General features: G+C 35.7%; 1 protein-coding gene across 1 annotated transcript; it reads left to right on the top strand.

Moving 5' to 3' along the window:
* The first annotated feature begins 251 nt into the window (after positions 1 to 251).
* CDKL3 (cyclin dependent kinase like 3) lies at positions 252 to 18,589 on the top strand. The gene is made up of 13 exons (XM_085312670.1): positions 252 to 355; positions 654 to 830; positions 2,868 to 3,062; positions 3,768 to 3,946; positions 5,327 to 5,439; positions 6,898 to 7,037; positions 10,203 to 10,291; positions 13,277 to 13,430; positions 15,963 to 16,291; positions 17,002 to 17,092; positions 17,794 to 17,956; positions 18,322 to 18,419; positions 18,521 to 18,589. Exons 2-13 carry the CDS (start codon positions 669 to 671, stop codon positions 18,587 to 18,589), a joined length of 1,782 nt encoding a protein of 593 aa, XP_085168796.1. The 5' UTR covers positions 252 to 355; positions 654 to 668.
* The last annotated feature ends 2,920 nt before the right edge of the window (positions 18,590 to 21,509 follow it).

The raw sequence follows: 21,509 nt of genomic DNA, 5'->3' as shown, positions 1-21,509 counted from the left end.
GTGGGAGTGCCCGCGGGCGGGTGCGGGGCTCCGCGCGGCCCCCCGCGCCCCCGCACCGCCTCGGGTCCCGTCACGTCGCGTCGCTCCTCGCCCCTGCGATACGGCCCCCGCAGCACCGGCGGGGCGCGAGCCGCACCGGGGCCGAGCTCCCGCCCCGGCCAGGTGCCTGGCTTGTTTCTGTGGCGGTTTAGCGGCGGCCGCGGGGAGCCGTTAGGACCGTTAGGGCCGTTACGGGCTCTGGCGCTGCTGTCCTCTGCCTCTTGCCGTGCCTCCTCAGAGCGCTGCGGTGTAGTAACACGGATACCCAGTCCTTCCTCTTGCGCCGCTCGTACCTGCGGGCTCTAGAGGATGAGGGGTTTGTTTATTTAGTTTTTATTCCTCTTCCTTAACCCCCCTTTATTCAAAACCGGGGTCTGTAGACATCTCTAGGAGTGTGCGCGAGCGAGCTCTTGACTTGTCACCATATGTGTATGTATTAAAAAAGCTGAGCTGAAGGCTTGGGAAACTTCACCTCAAGGGCTTGCAGAAATGTTTAGGAAAAGGAAACTATTGCTGTCCTCAGGAGTTACTCCTCTTGAAGCATTGTCTATACATACATGGTTAAGGAATTGTGTGTACCTCTAATTAATTCAAGCTTTTGTCTTTCTGTGGAGAAACAACTAGTGAAGATGGAGACGTATGAAATCCTTGACAAAGTGGGAGAGGGAAGTTACGGAACAGTAGTGAAGTGCAGACACAAGGACACGGGACAGACAGTGGCCATTAAAATATTGTATGAGAAATCAGGAAAACGCAACAAAACTGCAATGAGAGAAGTGAAGTTTCTGCAGGTTTGTTTCTTTAATTAAGTGAAACAAATGGGAAATGGCTTGAAAATCAAAGCTGCATCATTAGCAGAGTATGTGGTTGCTTGTAGGCTGCTTCATGTACAAAATAGCATGAAAAATTCAATTTTTCATTTCTGAAATAATTTGCTTCCAAATTAAAATGAGTATCTAAAGTAAATCRAATTTGAAGACAAAGTTCTGAGATGTTGAGAAAAAATTGTGTTTAAATAGTGGAAAAATATATGTGAGTTGCAGGGGATTTTTAACTGTTTTGACTTTTTGTGGTGTTATTACTTAATGTGTGTACTTTAGAAAAGTGCAAAGTCTGGTAGATGAACCTTTTAATGCAGTTTATGTGAATACTGGAAAAACCTGTGTGCTCTCCTGTCCCTGGTAATCCATGGCAATTTAACTGAAGACACCMGAATTTAAACAAAGCATGAAACATGCTGGCTTTTCCTACTAGTTTATATTTGTAAATGATCTACATGCTCAATACAAAATTTGTAACTTGTTTGATATCTGGTTGCTTGTTGCACTTGGGCACTGACTTACAGTGTGTCCTTAAGTAAGATATGCGTGTTCTCTGTGAGATAGATCCCCATCTACATCAGGCCTCTTAAGAGAGAAATCRGAAAAGGCTGAAGGACTACATTTGTGCTTCTTTAATTCAAAGGTCAGTTTTGCTGTTTAAATTGCATGCTGCTCTGAGTTCCCCAGGTGGCSTTTTTTTTTCAGCTGTGGATTACATCACTTTGCTTTGGCTCTCTTCCCAGGATGCTCAATGCACATTGGCCACAAAAGGGGTGGTGTATTTATTGTACCAGTTCTGTGTTATCTGTAAACAGAAGAGGGATTATCTACRAATATTTCCTTACAAATATATTGTAGCACTGCAGTGCTGCAGTGGGGATATTTTCCTTCMGAACTCAGTGGTAATATCAGAGTCTAGACCTATGTCTATGAAGCTCTGCAAAAATTTTAGTATAGACGTAGGTCATGTTGGACTTTCTCCTAGCTCTAACATTAGCCTGTCCTGGTTGTATYGAGCTTCTGCAAAGTATCAAACTAGGAACAAAAATTCATAGTCAAATTACGGGATTAAAAATGTTGATTCTCAGTTTTATAATATGTATTCAGCCCAACTTCTGCTCTTTGTGGTAATGGGACACTTTTAAAAAATTTAGTTGTTATCAATTTTTAATTAGGCATAATGGCACATTTTGCCATAATGGTGYTTCAACTTCTCTTCGAGTTAGTGTAAGTAGAGGCCCTAGCTCTAAATGTGATCTAATTTCATAAACCTCAGTGGCGTTAGTGAGACTTGATACCACTGATGACGTAGGCTTCTTTTTATTTTAGTAATAGTTATTAAAGACAGATAATTGTATTGAGTTAATTAATCTACTTTAAAATATCAACAGATAGTAATGTAAAAACAAGTAGTAGACAGATAGTAATATAAAAACAAGTAGCAGATTGACCTGATTCTGAAATGGTACATGTTTTCAATGTGATTCTTCTAATACGTTACTCTTATCTATGATTTAGTAATATAAATAAAGTGCACACAAGTGTGTTTTTTTTTGTTTGTTTTTTAAGTTGATGAGAGCAGCTGCTCATTTCAGTGCTGTATTTCTGTTTTACATTCCTGAAGGTGATAGCAGTTTTTGGCTCAGCATTATTAGTCTTGCACAAAACTGAAGAAAAAGCTTTCTGGATATTGTGCCATCAAAGAAACAGTGTTTATGTGTTTCTTAGTTTCTGTTTGATGTGATTGTTTTCGTAAAATCTAGCCAGTTATAGTTACTAGAAGGTACTAGTTCAGACCCTGGAGATGTATTGTCAACAATGAATTGGCAAGTATGTTGAGATATTGGAGGAAGGCTGAAGGAAAAGAAACAGACTTGTAGCATATTTTCAAAATAATGTTAATCTTTARRWAWRSRWYASWWSWWSTRWYSYWTWYYTAAAGATAAAGCCTGTCCAAATTGAAATAAAAAGCMATGGTAGAAAGTGCTTTTCCTCTCTTACCAACAGCAATTTCATCATGAGAATATGGTCAACCTGATTGACGTATTTAGACAGAAAAAAAGAATTCACTTGGTGTTTGAATTTGTTGATCATACAATTTTAGATGAGCTCCAGCATTATTGCCGTGGATTGGATAACAAAAGACTTAAAAAATACCTCTTCCAGATACTACGAGCAGTTGAGTATCTCCACAACAATAATGTAAGTACTTGCTTGAAAGACTGAATGTAAAATGGTATTATAACTTTCAGATCACACTTCTTATTTTTGCAGTGCTTTGTCATACAGATATCGACAGTATTAATTCTTTGCTGAGAAAAAAAGTTTTGTTTCTTTAGAGTAGTTCAAATACTTCCTGTTGGCTTGAAATGATCAGCAGAATTGAAACAACATAGTAAAGAGACAACTGACTAGATGATCAGTGTAATGTTTGGGTTCTGTAGTATTTGAATCCATCTCTGAAATTCTGAAAAGCTAAATATGCTTAGTACTTTAATTTTTGATCCAGTCTATTKTATTATTCTCAGTTAATCAACTACCTTTTCAACTTTCTTCCCTGGTGGTGTAGTGTTTCACAGAAGCTTGCTTATCCTTCCCTGCTCACACCTTGTCCTTTTTCTTTGTGCTATCTCTTTTCTCTTAACCACTGTTGTTCTSTCATGCTGTGGAGAAGTAGGGTATTGTGCAGAAATCCTATTCACCTTCTCTCATCACCTACATTAAGCAGTTGCTATTTGCAGTAGTGTCAGCACATGGATGACTTTGGAAAATTAGGGCACTCTGTGCCTTCCAGGATCAATTATGAAGTAGGGTTTGGTTTTTTTCAGCTTTTTTCCCCCTCTTTTGTACAGAACAATAAGAAACAGAACCTGCTTCTTATTAAATTGATTTGTTTGTTTCCTTCAGGTCATACATCGTGATATCAAGCCTGAGAATATTTTGGTATCACAGAGTGGAATCACTAAACTTTGTGATTTTGGTTTTGCTCGAACATTAGCTACCCCTGGTGATGTTTATACAGATTATGTGGCTACACGATGGTACAGGGCTCCTGAACTGGTTTTAAAAGATCGGACATATGGAAAGTACGTGGGGTTTTGTTTTGTTTTGCTGTTCAGTGCCTGTTATTCATTTGGTATAGGAGAAGTATTCTTATCGTATGGACTTCTGCATATAATATAACATTTTTTAAAAAAGGGAAAATAATCATATAAAATCTAAATAAAAAATGATGTCTGCAATGTGTCTATATATAAGGTCTAAGATGGATACCATTACACTCTGGCTCCAGATAGTGATACCATGAAAAGTTTAAATACAATGCTATATTGTATAGATCAAACAAATTATTCATAATTTTCCTAAGTCTCTAGAAGATGGTAATTTTTTAAAGCTAGTCAAATAGCAAACTAACTTGAACTGCATTGCAAGTAAATATTGTAGAGGCAGAGCTGGAGGCAGCACCCTGTTAGGCAAAGGCTGCCATGTGGATTTCAGCAGAAGGTAACTGAGTACCCCTGCTTTAAAGTGTTATTCTACTAAAATTGTCATCAACTTTCATCTGCGCAGGCTTTTTCTTTCTTTTCTTTTATTTTTTCCTCTGACTTAGGATAACCATATGAACTAAAACACAAGAATTTTTTAAAATTTAATGTTTCATCCTAATTAAGGGAATGTTTAATTCATAATACATTCCATTACAGTTATATGAATTAAAGGCATATTTTCGTAGCAGTCTTGTTTGTTTTACTAAGGCTGTACTGATAGTACACTGTATTCTAGCAATGTAAGTTCATAATTACCATACTTATTTATCTTGTGGTTGTAAAAAAAAAAATTATCAAATTAGAGAATGGAATGTATTTGTATGCAGGTAATAGGTAGAGCAACCAGYGGGGCAGAGGGATGCAGATTTTCCAAGGAATACATTGGATTAGCCCTGTCTCTTTTTTTTTTACCAGCTGCAGTCCTTTTCAAGTTGTTAGGGAACTGGTCAGAGTACATAGAGTCTGTAAAGCTGTATCTGTGTGGGGACATCTGGGCAGCTACATTCTGGGGAAACAGAAAATGAGGACTGATAAATGCCATTGCTAGTCAACCTGTGCCTGCTTGCCCTGCAGATGATTTTACATATCTATATAAGTGGCTGTTGTTGCTGTACCCCTGTGATTCTTATCTAATAAGGGTTATCAGAAAGCTATAAAGAACTGTATAATAGAAGATACCATAAAATTTATAAAAGGTTTACGCTTTCTGAGATGTAGCATACATGGTTGACAAATAGTCACTTGGAAGTGTTAGGATTTTTTCCAAGTTTGTAATTCTCACTAAAATATTTTATTTTGTATTTTAAAATATTTATTATTTTAGAAATACTGTTTTTTTCTAACTATTTCTTTTAAATTTCACTTCTCTTCATTTTAATCTCCTTGTTGCTGAGAACCTTATTCCTTTTCTGATCATAGACCTGTTGACATCTGGGCTCTAGGTTGCATGATGATTGAGATGGCGACTGGAAATCCCTATTTACGTAGCAGTTCTGACCTAGATTTACTTCATAAAATTGTAACTAAAGTAGGTGAGTATTACTGTTGTATAAATCAGACAATAYTTAAGGAAAGGTTTTTATACATAATATTAATTTGATTGTTGTGTAATCTGTGAATGTAGATTCCTGTGTAGCTTATGGAAGGGTCAGGATTATTAAGTAAACAATTATGTTTTTTTTTAATATAGTTCTGCTGGTAAGACAGATAATCACTTTTATGAAAACACTCTTCACTTAGGAAAGCTGTCATTTTCCAAGCAGAATTTTTAGCACATGTGCCATATTAGAGTGACAAAGAATATGTGGACAAAGGGTAGTCAGGAGTTAGCAAGATGTTACTATTCATACTAAATTGTCTTTTCAATTTTGTTGCTGCATTTAAAAGTTAGTTTCATTTGTCTGTATGTAAGCTTAACCTGTGGGTTATTGAAYACCTTGATACCTCCAAAACTGATTGCTGTTATCTAAATAACATAGTGAATTACCTTAAGAAATATTGAATGTGTACAGATAAAGACAAATTTCTTATTTCTGTACTTTATCAAAATGCTTATACTAGCTACTTATAAATAACAATTAAATTGGAAATGTAGACAGGCAGTTATTAGCTGTTGRCCTGTAATTGCATGGGTGGGTCTCAGTGTGACACTGAAACTGTACTAATGTAGATTCTTTGCACAATTAGTGTCACCACAGCACTATTTTAAATGTTTCTTAGACATAGGCAACAAGATATCTTACAACAAAATCAATCATTGAAAATAATTTAGTAGAGACTGACTGAGGTTGTTTTGCTTTGCAATGTCTGAGACATGTTAACATTTAAGTATCCTAATTAATGTACAAATAGTACTATATGAGCAATATTTTTCTATTTTTATGAAAAAAATAATAAAGTTATAATAATAACTGTGTTGGCTGAGGGTTTAAAGAGAGCATGTAGGATTTCTTTTTATCTCTTGCACAGAGATCTAAACTTGAAGCAACAAAAATTTTGGTTTTGTCCATCTAATATTAAGGAATTCTATGGAGGAGATTTGGAATTGTAAAGAAAGTGGTATTTCCGTTCTGTATGTTCTCAGTCATATTGTTAGGTACTGATTAATAATAATAGTACATTACAGTAGTTATTTGGTAATATGAACTACAAACACAAAGTACATATCTTTTTCATAAACTGGCATTATTTCTTTTTCTCAAACCTCAAATATAGTTTATAGTGCAGTATGAGTCAGCTAGAAGGACCTGCTTTTATACAGACTTTTTTTCTTTGAAAGAGGAAGTTACAGAGAGAAATACAACCATGTTTTGTGGCTGAATATATTTCAGCCTTGAAAAGTGCAGGCTTTTTGATGAGAGATTTTTTTTTTTTTTTTGGTATGTTTTAGCCATCTCCATGCAAATAATAGAGTAAGATTGCAGTGTATAATCTTTGTATYTGTTTTAACCATCTAATTTATTATCTGTTCATAATGTACTTTTTTTCAGGCAGTTTGACACCTCATCTTCAGAGTATTTTTATAAGAAGTCCAGTTTTCTCAGGGATGGTGCTTCCTGAAGTCCAGCATCCTAAAAATGCAAGGAAAAAGTATCCCCAGCTCACTGCCTTGCTGGCAGATATGGTTCATGTACGTTAGAGGAGGCCTGAGTATCAGACTTGATAATTACTTGCCATTGTGTATAATTGGTGACCTCACTGACAAGATGAAGGACTCTCTATCTAACATGTGGTCATTGCAATCCATGTTAGCCTATCTACATCTGGAACAGAAATCTGTTCTGGGGTGCAGCTTCTCTACCCAGCTGCTATCCCTGAACATCACTCCAGAGAAGARTTATCCTAGGATTTGCAGGAGTCCTTCCTGTTTTGTAGAGTGAATTTCATTCTGTTAGGCTGGCACTTCAGTGGAGARCAATGTTTAGGATTCGAGAAGTACATACATCCAAAAGCACTTAAGATGAGTTAATATTTCAATATTTCTACTAAGTTTGAAARAAATAGTTTAATTTGTCAAAATTAAATATGTTTTTTCCTATCAGTGCAGCTGAATATGTGAATTTCTCTTTGTGTATTCTGCTAATTGATCTGCTATCTGGTATTTCCTATTGGAATCTCTATTCAGTTATGCTCTTTAACTCATATGAGTAGTTCAGTCAGTTTAATTGGAAATGTCCACACATCAAGAATGARGACCATCAGAAACTGATAATTAGAAAAGTTAGGATTCTCAAAAGTGCTGAGGAGATTCTGGAGAACAAGTGTCAGTCCTGTTTTTGTAAGCATTTAAGCTAATTTAAATTCATTAATGTTATAATTACTATGTTCACTGAAATATAGTTGCAGACAACAATGACTTTCTAAACAGGTTTGTGTTCTGTTCAACCATTGAATCTTGTTTCCTGAAGCATGAGAAGAGGAATGGACTTAGGTTTTACCTTTTCCATTAAGAAAAATCAGAACTCCAGTAATTGGTCCATTTCCTGTCATCTGAGATTTGAGAGAGAGCAGATGGAGGAGGAATAACCTAATTGTGATATATTTTCTTTCTCAGAGCTTATTCTGTCTCTCTTTGACAGCATACCTAAAATGTATTCTTTCATATAGAGAGCTTGTTCATTAAGCCTTAAAATAAACRACAAGTGGAAAGCTTCTTTACAAATCCATAATGGTAGTGGTGATGCCAGGCATTTCTAGTAATCTATTAACATCATGAAAATTTGAACAAGAACTGTGAAGTACTTTGTTCAATAAAGACCAGGGAAGCTTTCACTTAGCAGGRTTTCTAGCTAATAAGTCTTTCTTTGGCAATAGAAAATACTGTTGCTTTCAGAGAAATGAAGGATCTCATTCATTCATTGGGGACTGGGAAAATGAAGGACTAGCTGCCAAGATTTCCTTCAGTGGCTAAATTGCAACATTAACAAAATGGATGACTGCACAAGTTGAAGTGACTGCACAAGTTGAAGTGGGCAGTGTTACAGTTTTATTCCTTCTTTTTCTCTCTAACTCTTAAGTCTTTGCAACTCTCTCACAGTTATAGTGATAAATTTGCTTAAACCGCTCACGATAAGTCATTGATTTTGCTGCTGATGAGTTGACTGTGTGATAAAGGTGTTAAATTATGACAACTAGGTTTATTACTTAGATGAAATGTAGCTTTGAATGGAAGCATATGAGAGAAGAAAGGGAAAATAGTTTATCCATGATATTACTTTGATTCCAGGAGGATTTATTTTATAAACTGGTTTGTCTTATTGGGTTTGTTTGGATTTCTTTTAGRTATCCTGTGCTTAAGAGAAATCACACAGAGAATGCATAAAGGAACTTTATAAACTGGCCCTCCTCAGAACTGGCCATCATCATCCAGCTGTGGTAGCTGGAAGCAAAGAATGGAAATTGAGAGATGGAATTTCAGAATTAGGATGTATTTTTTAATAAAGGAAGTTGATAACTTCCTATGCATTTAAAAGGGTATTAACCTATCTTTTTCAGACATTGATTTATCTGTTTAAGTTAGAAGACTGTTCTTCATCTGAAGAGTCGATGGAGAGATGCTAGGGACTCTGAGAAAATGCTTCAGATCACCCTAATCAGGCAGTAATTAATCAGATGTTTTAAATTGCTTATGGAATAACCTCTGTTTCTATTGGTATAGGGATCCTACCCTTTTCATGTGGACCTTTAAGTTCAGAAGCTAAAGACAGGCAGTCTTAAAGTTAGGCAGTGTCTCTCAATTATGGAAAAAAGCAATTTATGAATGTGATATAGAGTGGATATAGTACCATAAGATCTAGAAACACCGATGGCAAGGTATCTAAATCCATGTGAACTGTTAGGTGACTTCTCTGCTAGTTGCAAAACTGTGTCTTCAATACTCCCAGAGAGGCCTTCGTGTGTTGGAAGGGGAGTCTGTAGTCATAGATGCCATGTTTTCCTAAATAGCAAAAAGATCTAAGTTGATAACTTTAGGGTAACTTTCTCTTGTATGTTTCCTATTTCATGCTCAAAACTTACAAGGCTGTAAGAACTTCAGGCTCTGTTTGTGCATATGAATAATATGAAGTTTATGGGACAGGGTAGCACACACGAGTCCCAGAAAAGGAACAGAATATCCAAAAGAGGAGAGTTAAATGCAATTTGGAAATAAAGATGTAGGGACAGACACTGAGAAAAAAAGGGCGGTGTGGGAGTKCACAGAATCCTGGGTCAATGTATAGTTGCCATGGCTACTTTGATATTCCATTCATAACCCCTATCTAACAAATTAGAAGAGTATTTTGGAACAGTCCTCAGCCATCAGAGTGCTCCTATAGGGAATAATCTCTCCAGTATAATTTAGAGAAAACTCTAGGGCCCTTACCTACCCTAGAATTGGGAGCTAAAATAATTCACCTTCCACCCTCCCTCAAATTCAGTAAGATGAGCCAAAAAGGAGRAAAAAAAARRAAAAAAAAAGAAAAGAACTAGATTACATAGCAAATAGAATAGGATCCAGACATCCTAGATGTTACCAAAATAGGTGCAATGACAAAAGAAAAATTAAGAGATAATTTGAGGGCAGAAGTTGTGATACTGTCAGATGGAAAGGTTCTTTATAGTGTAACGACACGAAGTTTGGAAATGAATACATATGAACTTGTAACTATGCACACACTAATGTACTAGTATCCTCTGTAAAATGCAAACTGATGTTGATTTATTACTGGTAATACACAATATTGCTTATATTGTAGCATACTATCTGTCTTTATGAGATACTTTCTTCTAAAGTAATCTTCCTGATGTTTTACAGGCTTGTTTACAAATAAACCCTGATGATAGAATCTCTTGTTCAGATTTGCTGAGGCATGACTATTTTACTAGGGATGGATTTATTGAAAAGTAAGCATTTTATTAGTCACTAGAATATAAGAAGCTATAATATCAGAATTTAGACTTTTTTGAAGGAGTTGTAATAAGGAAATGCATGATAAACAGGCATATAAGTGTAACTTYTTAAAGATTTTTTTGAATTTTTAAAACAAATGGTTTCTTTTTTGATCCTCGCTGTCATAAAGAATCCAAGCTACTCCAGTTGTTCATGAAAAATTTGTGTTTTATTAAGTACCTGTGCAGTAAGACTGTTTATATTCTTCAGATATAATGTGTAGAATAATGCAGGATTTGACCCCTACTATTCTGTCAACAAAAGCCGGCCAAGTAGAGGTATTCATGGGGACATGTATGTCCCAAAAGGTTCCCAGAAGAGGTTTTATAAATTTTGAAGTTCTCTAAGATCACCCACAAAATGTTTGTTTTATGTTCTCCCATGCACACAAGAGTTGATTCAGAGACACTGACCAGCTCYTCACCATGTTAGGCCTGATGCTCAAGAAGCATAAATTTCATAGTGGATGTTCTCTCTCTACAGTGGAACAGCACAGTTTCTGGTCCTTTGCTTCTAATATTATCTCTGCAAATGTTGTTTAGGTCATGTGAACGATAATTGCCAACAAAGTCTTAGGCACAATGAAAATGTGGGGTTTTTTTTTTTTTTGGTAACAATTTGAGATATTTCTGGTAAAGTATCACATATGAACTTGTAAAAATAGTAGTTTAAATATAATAATTGTTACAGTTTTGTTATATGCAACTCTTCCTATTACAGCAAAGCTGTCATTTAAAAAAAAAATCAGAAAATCTAGAAGGGTTTCATGTAGAAGTATATATTTAGCTATACATTCAGCTAGAACACTGGTWCCATAAAATTAGAGAGAGCTTTCAGCCCCACTCTTATTAAGGTTGCCCAACGCTTCTTTTTATAATTCTCCYGTTTCTAGTTTCTGCCATACTTTATAAATGTTTCGTATGAAACTTTATACTCAAAATATCTTTTTCAAACTGTGTATTTCCTGAAGAATTCCATCCAGTCAAGTRTATGCACTTATATGCACTTTTAAAAGCAAAGGGCTAGAGAAAAATACAATGTTGAAATTTGCTTGTAACTTTTGATCTGTGTATGTTATCCTGAAGAATAGGAGTCTAACCCTTACAGTTCCTGCAAAAACTGAACAGGTTACTTCAGTAAAAGTTTTCTTGCATGGTCTRTCTCATTTTTCTGGTTTCTGGAATTGAGGTTATTGAGCAGACTTCCACAAGTGCTGAGAACTCCGAAATAGAAYTGGAGTCAATAAGATGAGCAATTAAAAACCCAAGTCTGGTACAGTGCTATGTATTTGAGAAGCTCATGTCCTAGATGCATCAAGTGGGCGCACAAAATTAACAAACTCTGTTTACAGCAGCACTGTGTGTTTCTGCTGCTTTTCGTGAAAATGGTAATAATTGCACTTGTTGCTTTTCCAGCTGCTGCGTTCACTAGTGATATATTCACTAATGCTTGTGAAGAATGTGCGCACTCCATTGATAAGTATTGCTTAGCAATATCTGTTTGCAGAGTAACAGTTTGTAGAGTGAGGGAAAATTAAGGCATAGGATCACACTCTGACTAATGAAGATAAACCTTGTGCTGCCACCCAGAYAGAGGCTGTCCATGCTCTGAATAAAACACCTAAGTCAAAACAGCGTATATTAYGCAATCATCTTATAATGAATAGAGAGAGGACAATAGATTAGAGTTCCTCAGAAACATTATTTCTGGTGTTTAATTTGTTGAATGCTTGACTTTACCACACACAAAAAAGTTTAAATAATAATAAAAAGACCTTCCAAAGAGCACTTTGTAAAATACTTTAAAAATATTTATTTAACGTTATTATTCTTAACATGTTTGGGGCATTATAGGATGATACAATATTAAACATGGTTTTGGGGTGATTTGTCTAAAAATTACTATTAGCTTCATCTGAACCTYACTCTTGTGTTCAGCTTGTTAGCCAGTAGGTGTGGCTATAGAGCCCTTCAAAATACATGGATTTCTTTCATCAGTCTGTACAGCAACCATTTCTAACAAAGATGTATTATTGTACGCTTGCTTTCATCTTCAGAAATTCCAGGCCATGTTCAGAAGCTGTAATTGCCAACACAAGTGTCTGTTAGTATGTATAGGTGTCTTTTATATGGACATAGTGTTTATGTGGACATTTTTTACTGCAAAGGATAAGCAAGCTTTTGCAGGTTAAATGTTTCTTTTTCCTAATTTTTGATCRATAAGAGAAGTGTGGCTTGTAGTTTTTCATATTTTTTATTCTGATAGCCACACTTTTCAAAGTTGTCTTGTAGCACTCAAAATTCAAACTATAAAAATCAAGTGTATCCTTAGCACAATATGATGTTTTATATTTGGAAATATTAAAGTACTAATTAGAACAATGGCTATATTAAATGCAGTATAAAATCACTGTACACAGACTATTTTTTTGAGAAATTCCTTCTTTTAGGCTTCATTTGACATTCTGTCAAATATTTAGTTAAAGAGAACTGAAGCATAAAAACATTGGAAGGTAGCTAGTCATTCAGTGAATTGATCAAACTTCAAAGGCATTTTGTTTATATCAGAAAGCTTCCTTGCTCTTTAGAGATAAGTGAAACAGTCCATAATTTGTCAACATCAAAACTGAAACATCTCCTCTGAATAAAATTTGCATTATTAAATCATTTTTTTTGTAAGGAACAGAGTACTTGTAAGTTTAAAAACATTTTTTTTAAAAATCTCTTTTAATAGCCAAGCATCAGTTGTGTGCTAGATATGTTGTTTATTGACAAGCTCTATTTTTAACACATAGGCTTGGCATTATACTTGGAACAACTCATGAGGTATCTGGCACTCTGAGTTATTAAATAATGGATTTAGTTCAATGCTGACAGATTATTTTAAGAGAAATTTTTATTAAATATAACTTAAAAGATGATTTCCCTTTTTCTTACCAGATTCTTACCAGAACTGAAAGCCAAATTCTTACAAGAAGCAAAATTAAATTCTCTTTTAAAACTCAGAGAGAATAGCAAAGATGTAGGACTACTAAAAGAGGAAAAAAGAAGTGCTCGTATTAATGCCTGTCTGAATGGCCCAGTATTTAGGAAGGTGAGAATTGGTTTTCTTAAAATGTTTATTGTTGCATAAAATTTTCATCTTAATTACAACACAGTATTATTAGATTAACTATTATGTGTTCATGCAGTTCAATCAAATCARTGTCACTGCAGTGTAAAACTTGTGTTGCCTGATCTATTTTGGGAGATGATTATTTCTAAAATCAAACAGAATGAAGTTAACAAAGGTGGAGTGGATTCAAGCTCATGCTTACACATTTTTCTAGTAAGATGACTGGATTATACGTTTAAAACTGCTGAATAAGAGACAGTGTATCTGTAGTTAGAATAAATACAGTGGGGAAAAATACATGAAGGAGCAAATTTCAAAGACTTATTTGTTATATTGCTACTTTCCTACTTTTCCTGATGGCCATTCCACATACACCATTTCACACTGCTTGTATCTTATAGGTGGTTTAAATACCAGCACAAAAAACACTTGCATTAGTAAAAGAATCTTCCTCCTAGGGGTTTTGGAACATTTTTTGGTGATCTGCAAATTGTTACTGTGTTGTCGTAGCACCAGAACTGTGGCACTTTCTCAATGATACAGGTTCTGTATTTTCACCTGTTTATGGGAAGTTCAAGGACCAGCTACCTGAGAAATTGATGATGTGTAGTGCTCAAAAATACCACAAATGAGTAAGTGGCAGCACTGATGCTATACAGAGAAGCAAGCCATGTTCTGGAAGAGCTTGAGAACAAAGCAGTCAGTGCTGTGATGGTGCAGATCAGTGCTTGGTCCGCACGAAGCCATTCTTGTTATGTATTTCATAATTTCAGTCACAGTAATTCTGGATAATTCCAGTGTCCACGGTGGAAAAGTAATAGAGCATCATACTAACAATTTCAGGGGAAAAAAAGTGTCTTAAACCCCTACCAGAAATCCGTTCAGTTTCCAGACATAAAGTCCCTTCCTTTAAGTATTAACTGTGAATGCTGTAACACATTTTGAGGTTTCAGGTTTTTTTAATCATACTACCTCTAAATTTTTTATGTAATATATTCTTTCTTTATGTATTCTGCAAAATAACTGAAGAGTTGATTGTACAGGAAGCGCTGTTAGACATTCAAGATTATTATTTTTGTCTAGTTGCTTTTGAYTGTAGACATCTTAATTATCACAGGAAATTATACTCAAACAGCACTGCAGTTTTTAAGATAAGATGCCCCTTTAAAGAGTTCTTAGATCTATTTTCCCTTAACTGTGCTTTCTGAATATGGATAGATCCTTTCCTTTCAGGCTGCAAGAGCAATGTTAGAAGATAATGTTCAAATCAGCAGTACATGCTGCATTGTTATTTCATCTTTCCCAGGTCTCCATAAGCTTGGCGTACACAAGCATTTTCTGAGCTTGCTTTTCTTTACATTTTTACCAGAAGTTAATGTCCCACTTTCCTTTGGACACTGCAGCAAGGGAGTGGATTTTTTCCGGTCCTTCCCTTCCCTAGGGCCAAGCAGGGGTTGAGAGGAAAATAACAATCCTAGGGCCYGGAGAAGGAAAAAAAGCAAACATTTAGAGGAGCTCTGGAAGGGTGGAAGCCACCAATAGGCTGTGTGAAAGTTTCTCTTTTGAAAAACATTGGGGGTGGGAGCTGACTTTTACTCCTGACTTATTCCTTCTGCCTTCCTSGTGATGGCCGGAGTAGCATACTTTCCTAGCCAGTTTCTCCACCTGAAAGAAGCTTGTTTGGGGAGCATGAAATTTGTTGATGAGTRGAATAGATAGTGTTTTGTGAGTTATAAGAAATAAAAGTTCATTTTCCATGTGGAAGGGCAGCTGGCTTGTCAGCAGTCCCCTATCCTACGTATGTATGGTTCATTTGGCCTCTACTCTTCAGTCCGACTTTCGACTGCTATACCCCTGATGGCAAAAACCAAGACTGGAGACAAGGAGAATGCTATTGTAACAGAATTAGGAACAGAACCGTCCTAACAGAATGCCAGGCCTTGGGTTTAGAGATGTGGGAGTGTCGCTTGTTTGCAGTGTCCCAGGATAGTACCCAGTCTGCACTGGTACACCATTGCCTAGTAACCTCAGCTCCCAAAGGGAAAAGGTCAGGGAAAAGGAAATCAACGTTTCTTATTAAACCGCTCGTTTGACACGTGTATTTTTGTTCTTAATTCTGAGATGGAAGTGGAGTTCTCTTTTGACGTGCTGCAGCCAAATTTTCAAGTTCATTTTCCTGAATTGGCACAATAATATGAAGACATGTTACAGTAGTTTTGTTGTCTCAGTGTATTTGATGTTATTACACAAGGGTGGAATTAAAAAAATGGTCAAAAAAGCTCACTTACAATTCTAAGAAATGTTCTGTGATAGCAGGAAAGAATAATAGTAATAATAATAATAAACAAATGATGGTAATGTCCAATTTTGAGATGCTAAACACTGAACTTCTACTGAGCTCAGTGTTTCTCTTGGAAGAATACTTGGCCTCCTGTACAAATGAAAGCATGAAAATACAAAACAATATCTAATTTAGAGTGTATATCTATTTTGACATAGTATTTGTTCTAGGATCTCAGAAAGGACAAAAAATCAAGGAATCTAAAAGTAAAAATTGCCAAAGTGAAAGGTAGGAAAAAAGCAATCCCAGAGATGGAAAAAACTAATCAGGAAGACACAGCTATTCAGCAGGCTGTTTTTTCACGGCTTGGTTTTCCTGAAGAGGCAAATCCTAACCTCTCTGATGTGGCTGCCTCTGTAATGGCTAGCAGTGATCTCCTCACCATGACAGAGGATCTTCTGTCGACGCCGATTTGTTCAGCAATGCCACCCATCAATCCAATCTGTGGGAACCTTACTGCTGCAAACTTCAGTTCACACTTTCCAATTTCTAATACAAGGTTAGTGTCTTTTGGGCTTATCTCTAAATGAGACGGTAGTTGTTTTAACTTTAAAAAAATTAAAAGAAATATGGACTTACCAACTTTATTTCACTGAATTAATACTGTTTGCATTTTGCTAGGATTTTATCCATTGTTAGGGTTGTGTTACTAGCTTTGGCAAAAAAAATCTGATGCAGTCCATGCTGCCTCCTTTTTAATGTAGACATGCTCCCTACTGGGATGGCTGGTCTTGGCATAACTGAGTTATTTTAGACTTGTTGAATAAATCAAGAGTGAAAAATGAAAACCATGTTAGGCTATGCTTTGGTTCTAAAATACTGTTTTTGCAGAAAGTTACCTTTTCTGAACTCAGATAGATTTGTAGGCAAAAGCTGCATTATGAACCCTGATCACTATGATATTGTCTTTCCTGATGTTATTACAGTCCTTTTTAATTCTGCTTCTCACATGTAAATACAGTTCTTTCTTTTCTGCAGTGCTCACTGGCATGTTGTTCAAAAGCTACAACATTAATTTTCACATGATACACGCTATTTTAAATGCAAACTGTTACCATTAAAGAGCATTATTTGAAGCACACATCTATGTTCAAATTCCAAATACATGCCTCCAACAACATTTATTATTGTGAGGGGAGTTATATAACCCTACTTCTCACTATTGAATGGCCCAGCTATGCATATCATAGTTGCATCTGTTTATCATAGGGCATCTGAAAAAACAAAGAAAACAAGTCCTTGGCAATCAGTGGTACARATGGGAACCAGCACCAAAGAGGAAGAAGAGTCTGTGCCTCAAGTATGTGTATTTTCTTTGTTTTCTTATTTTGATTGACATGTATTTGCAAGTTTTGAAATGTACCAGACTGGCTTATTTAAGTAGAGGCATAATGATCCTTGGAGCTTTTMTATTGGTGGTGACAATTGTACCATGTTTGGTCCACGAAGAATGAAACTGTAGCCCAGTAAAGCTGTTGGATTTTCAGCCTGGACTTTACTGGAATTACATACAGAACAAATCTTTCCTCACTGTTTCTTTNTTTTTTTTTTTTTTTTTTTTTTTTGAGTGATAGTACACTTCTAGCTGCTTTTAGCTTCACTTTTTGGCAGGAGCATGCTCTCAGGTCTTTTCCTGAAGACCTTTCTTCTCTGGTTTTTACAATTGTTCACTTCTAAAACTAAGATGAACAATACAGGGTAAGTAGTACCTCCATCCTTGTATAGCTATCTGCACCCTGAGGAACCAGTTATGACAGAACTTTTTAAGATTTGTGAAGTATCTAACAATTTGGAGTTTCTCTCAGTGCTGTTAATTTATGGTGTAAGAGAGCTCTCTGTTTAGTGCTACAAAACAGTGGGTCTAGGGCCCCCACTGACATCTGAATTTTTAATATATTTTACTATGCTTAGCTGGCAGGAATCTTTAAAAGTACAGTGGGAAAGCAGTAAGTAACAGGCACACCACACACCTCTTCAGATATACTATGATTTTTCATTTAGATTCAGTCAGAGAAGGTTGCAGCATATGAGCAAACTGCTCAGATTGATCAAGCAGTCAGTGTGAACCAAAAGAAATGTGGTATTTCAAAAACTGAGAAAAAAGATGTCCGCTTCCCAGAACTGCTGATAACATCACAGCAAAAGGAGCTGAAAGGAATGGAAGGTAAGGAATTCAAATTGGCTTTGCAGGTGCACAAGTCAGAAGCCAGTTCTAGCAGAGAAGTATTATTTTGAACTAAAACCTAAATAACCAATAAATAGCTTTGTGGAAAATTCTTAGGAAAAAATATGCTTCAGATTAGACAGGATAAAAATCATGTATGCGTTTTTAGGCTTCAGGAATATTTCTTGTATATACGTGAAAGGTAGGACGAAATTTGAAGAATTAGTATTTTTTTAACTGAAAAACCTCTAAAATAGTTCAGTATTGTCTCCGAATCAATCCATTTAGGCACAGAATTTGAAGATAACAGGAGAATGTAGAAAAAAGACAAAGTCTAGAAATAATTATGTATTTCTTTATGAAAGCTAAACAGGTAAAAATGCTGAAGAGGGAGGCAAAGAATTCTGAAGTATCTAAAATACCTTCTTTACTCAATGTTGATCAATGTCAAGAAAAACAAGAGGTAAATGAGCACATTAGTGAAAAAATATATGATGGTTTATACAATTGTTAGAAGATGTAAAAGTCAATCAGCTAACTTTCTTTTCTCAAATTGATTTTCAGACTATGGAAAAAACACACAAAATAAACTCAAGCAGTCTTTCCTGGAATAAGCAATGTACCAGCATGTGAAACTGAAGAATCTTTGTAGAGTAAAATCTTTGTTCTTTTCTTAATCTTTGAGAAGTCAGTATGGTTGTTTAATGATGTATTGGATTTTACAAGTTTGCTGTGTTTTTTATGCACTCCACAGGAATAGTTTCGACATGTTGATCATGGAACAACTGATATTTACTTAAAAATACATAATTATATTAACTCTTAAGCATCTGATTTTATAGGTATTTCTTGTCTAATTAGTGGCCACTTCTAGCTGGCCACCTTTTACAATAATATCTAAACATTCTTTTAATCCTTAGACAAATATATTCTCTGGAAGGGGAAATTTACATTAAAGATATATGTATGAATATAGACAAAATTTATACTTTCACAATAAAAAGCAAGACCAGGCTTTCTGGCTTTTTCCTGCAGGTATGCATAGTATTAACATATCATCAGTATTGCATCCTCAACTCATCCAAAATGATGTGAGTAACAATTAATTAGCTCAGCCTTTCCAAAGGTTGTTATTTATTTCTCTTGCAGATAATCACCCACTGTGTTATAAATATGTTAAAATAATGCTAGATTGACTGTTCTAATCAACATTGTGTCACAGTTTCTGAAAATAAAGTGAATGAAGATTGCTCAGAAACCATTTGTGACTGTGGAGTCAGCTGTTGTTAAGTGGATTTACACTTGGAGTAATGTTCAGTTTAAAAAAAAAGGCTCATGGAGATTTCTTGAATTGGAACAGTCAAGATGATTATTTTCAGTTCAGGTCTTAACATTTTATCATTTTAAGGGAAACCAGTTGCCAGGTAGAGAAAATAATCCATAAATGCAGTTTGAACAAAAGACATTTTCTTATATATGAAACTTTAAGCAACAGGTTTTTACAGGGCGTAATTTCACAACTACTTCTGTTTTTTTTAAGTTTTACAGCACCATTAATAATAAATAAACCAAATGTGAAAAAGTTAGAAGGGACATTTTAGCCAAATACTACTTTCAGTGTATTTTTACAGTGATGTGAGGAAATGATGGAAGTAGTGGTCCACCATTACCCATTAAACTTCTTTACTCTTAAACAGTAATTGTAGACTATAGCTTGACAAACAGGATCTCAGGCATGAAAGATTAAAAAAAAACTTATTTAGTATTATTTATTTAATATTAAATACTTTTAGTATTTATATATTCACTGTACCACCTTACATTTAGACTTTAGAGGGTCTATTAGACCTCTATTAGAGGCTTTTTATTCTGCATAATTAGAAGCCATTTTTAGCTTTAGTAATAGCCTTTTATCCTACATAGTAAACATTCATCTACAAGTGTTCTGAAATGTTATTKAAAAATTTTTCAAAACAAGTATTTGGTACAGCGTAATCAATGTTTCTTTTGGCAACAGTGGCAGCTGAAGCCACCCAGGGTAATGTTGTTTGTTTCGAGTCCCACATCTGTCCCTGAGCTGTGATGGCATAACTGCACGTGGTTGCACAGTGAGCCCAGTCAAGGACTCAATCTTGACTAAAATAACCTGACCAAAAATGGTTACTTTAAACCTGGATCACCTCCCTGCACAGCAGTCTCACAAAGAGGTGGAGGAACAACAGAGACAGCACCCTGGGAAGGAAAGAGCTATAGCAGCAGAGGGAAAGTAGGGGCTGCTCAGTCCAGGACTGCTACCAAAAGGCATGTGCATGAAYCTGCAGCCCTGGCTTTACAGACTAAAACCATGTGCAATGACTTTGGTCTGTTCAGTATGTAAAGCAAAGGAAAAGAAATTCCATGAGTGTGATATGGTAGTAATTTTAACTGTTTCTACAATATCCAGTATTCTTATGTTTAGGTTTAATAAGAATATTGTGGTTCATTCAGTTTTGCTGTCTGGCCTGTGATTTGCTGCCAACATGTTACGCAGGAGTGATGCTCATGCTCTTAGAGCTGTAATAAAGTGCTGACAGACATATACTTACTGTAGCAGACGTTTTAATGGGTTATCTAAACTTCATTATACATAGTGCACACATGAGGGTGTGAAAAAGCAACACTGGCCCTCTGAAAGGAAGCAGATTTACTATAGATAAACCTGTACTGACATCACCTGGGTGTAACCAACAGTTACCAACCAACCAGAATATGCAATAAATTTATGTTTAAGAATTTATAAAGTGTAATCTACACATGGCTTTTCCTTACCAGCACTAAACTAGTACGTCTCCATGTCAGGTACTCAAAGATCAGGACAATCGTGAGAAATTACACTGAGATTCGGATGCTAAACTATTTTAAAAATCTCTTCCTCTACCTCTCCTAATGCCTTTTTCTATACAATCTTATCTAAAAAAATTATTTTGAGTACTGGAAATAAGTAGGGAGCTGAGGGCTTAATTTAATGAAATTCAGAAAAAGCTTACATGGGCTAAGGGCTAGAGTTACAACCAAGTAAAGTAGATTTCATTCACTGCATATCAACTCAGAAGACAGAGGTGCATACCTGGAAGATCTCAGAAAGAAAAATGTTATCTAGGAGGCTCAACAAGTGGTGTGAAAAGGAGAAAGCAATTGCTGCAAGAATAAATAGAAAATATTTTACTATTTAAAGTGACTTGATCTGGCACTAGCCTGAGAGACATCTGGACTGTGTTCCATCCTTGCTGTGCTGCTGGCCAAGGTGATTTGGGTAAATGTTACTAATACTGTACACTTCAGATTCCCCGTCTGTGAAGTGGTATTGACTTTGGCAAAGCCCACTGAGACCTACTGTTGGAAAACACTATACCAGAGTTGGTTTTAAGATTTAATGTTTTTCTCATAAAGGAAACTCTTTGTGTGTCTCTTATTTTTTGTATTTGATCTCTTTTAGAAATGTGCTAAGTTTGTTCATCTACAAGGTTTTAAAAGGATAGTCAGAAAAGACCTGATAATAAAGTAATCTCTGCTG

The sequence above is a fragment of the Rhea americana genome, unplaced genomic scaffold (assembly GCF_003343005.1).
Source record: "Rhea americana isolate MKP2758 unplaced genomic scaffold, rheAme1 scaffold_37, whole genome shotgun sequence".
NCBI lineage: Eukaryota > Metazoa > Chordata > Aves > Rheiformes > Rheidae > Rhea > Rhea americana.
This window is presented reverse-complemented; position numbering and strand designations above follow the sequence as displayed.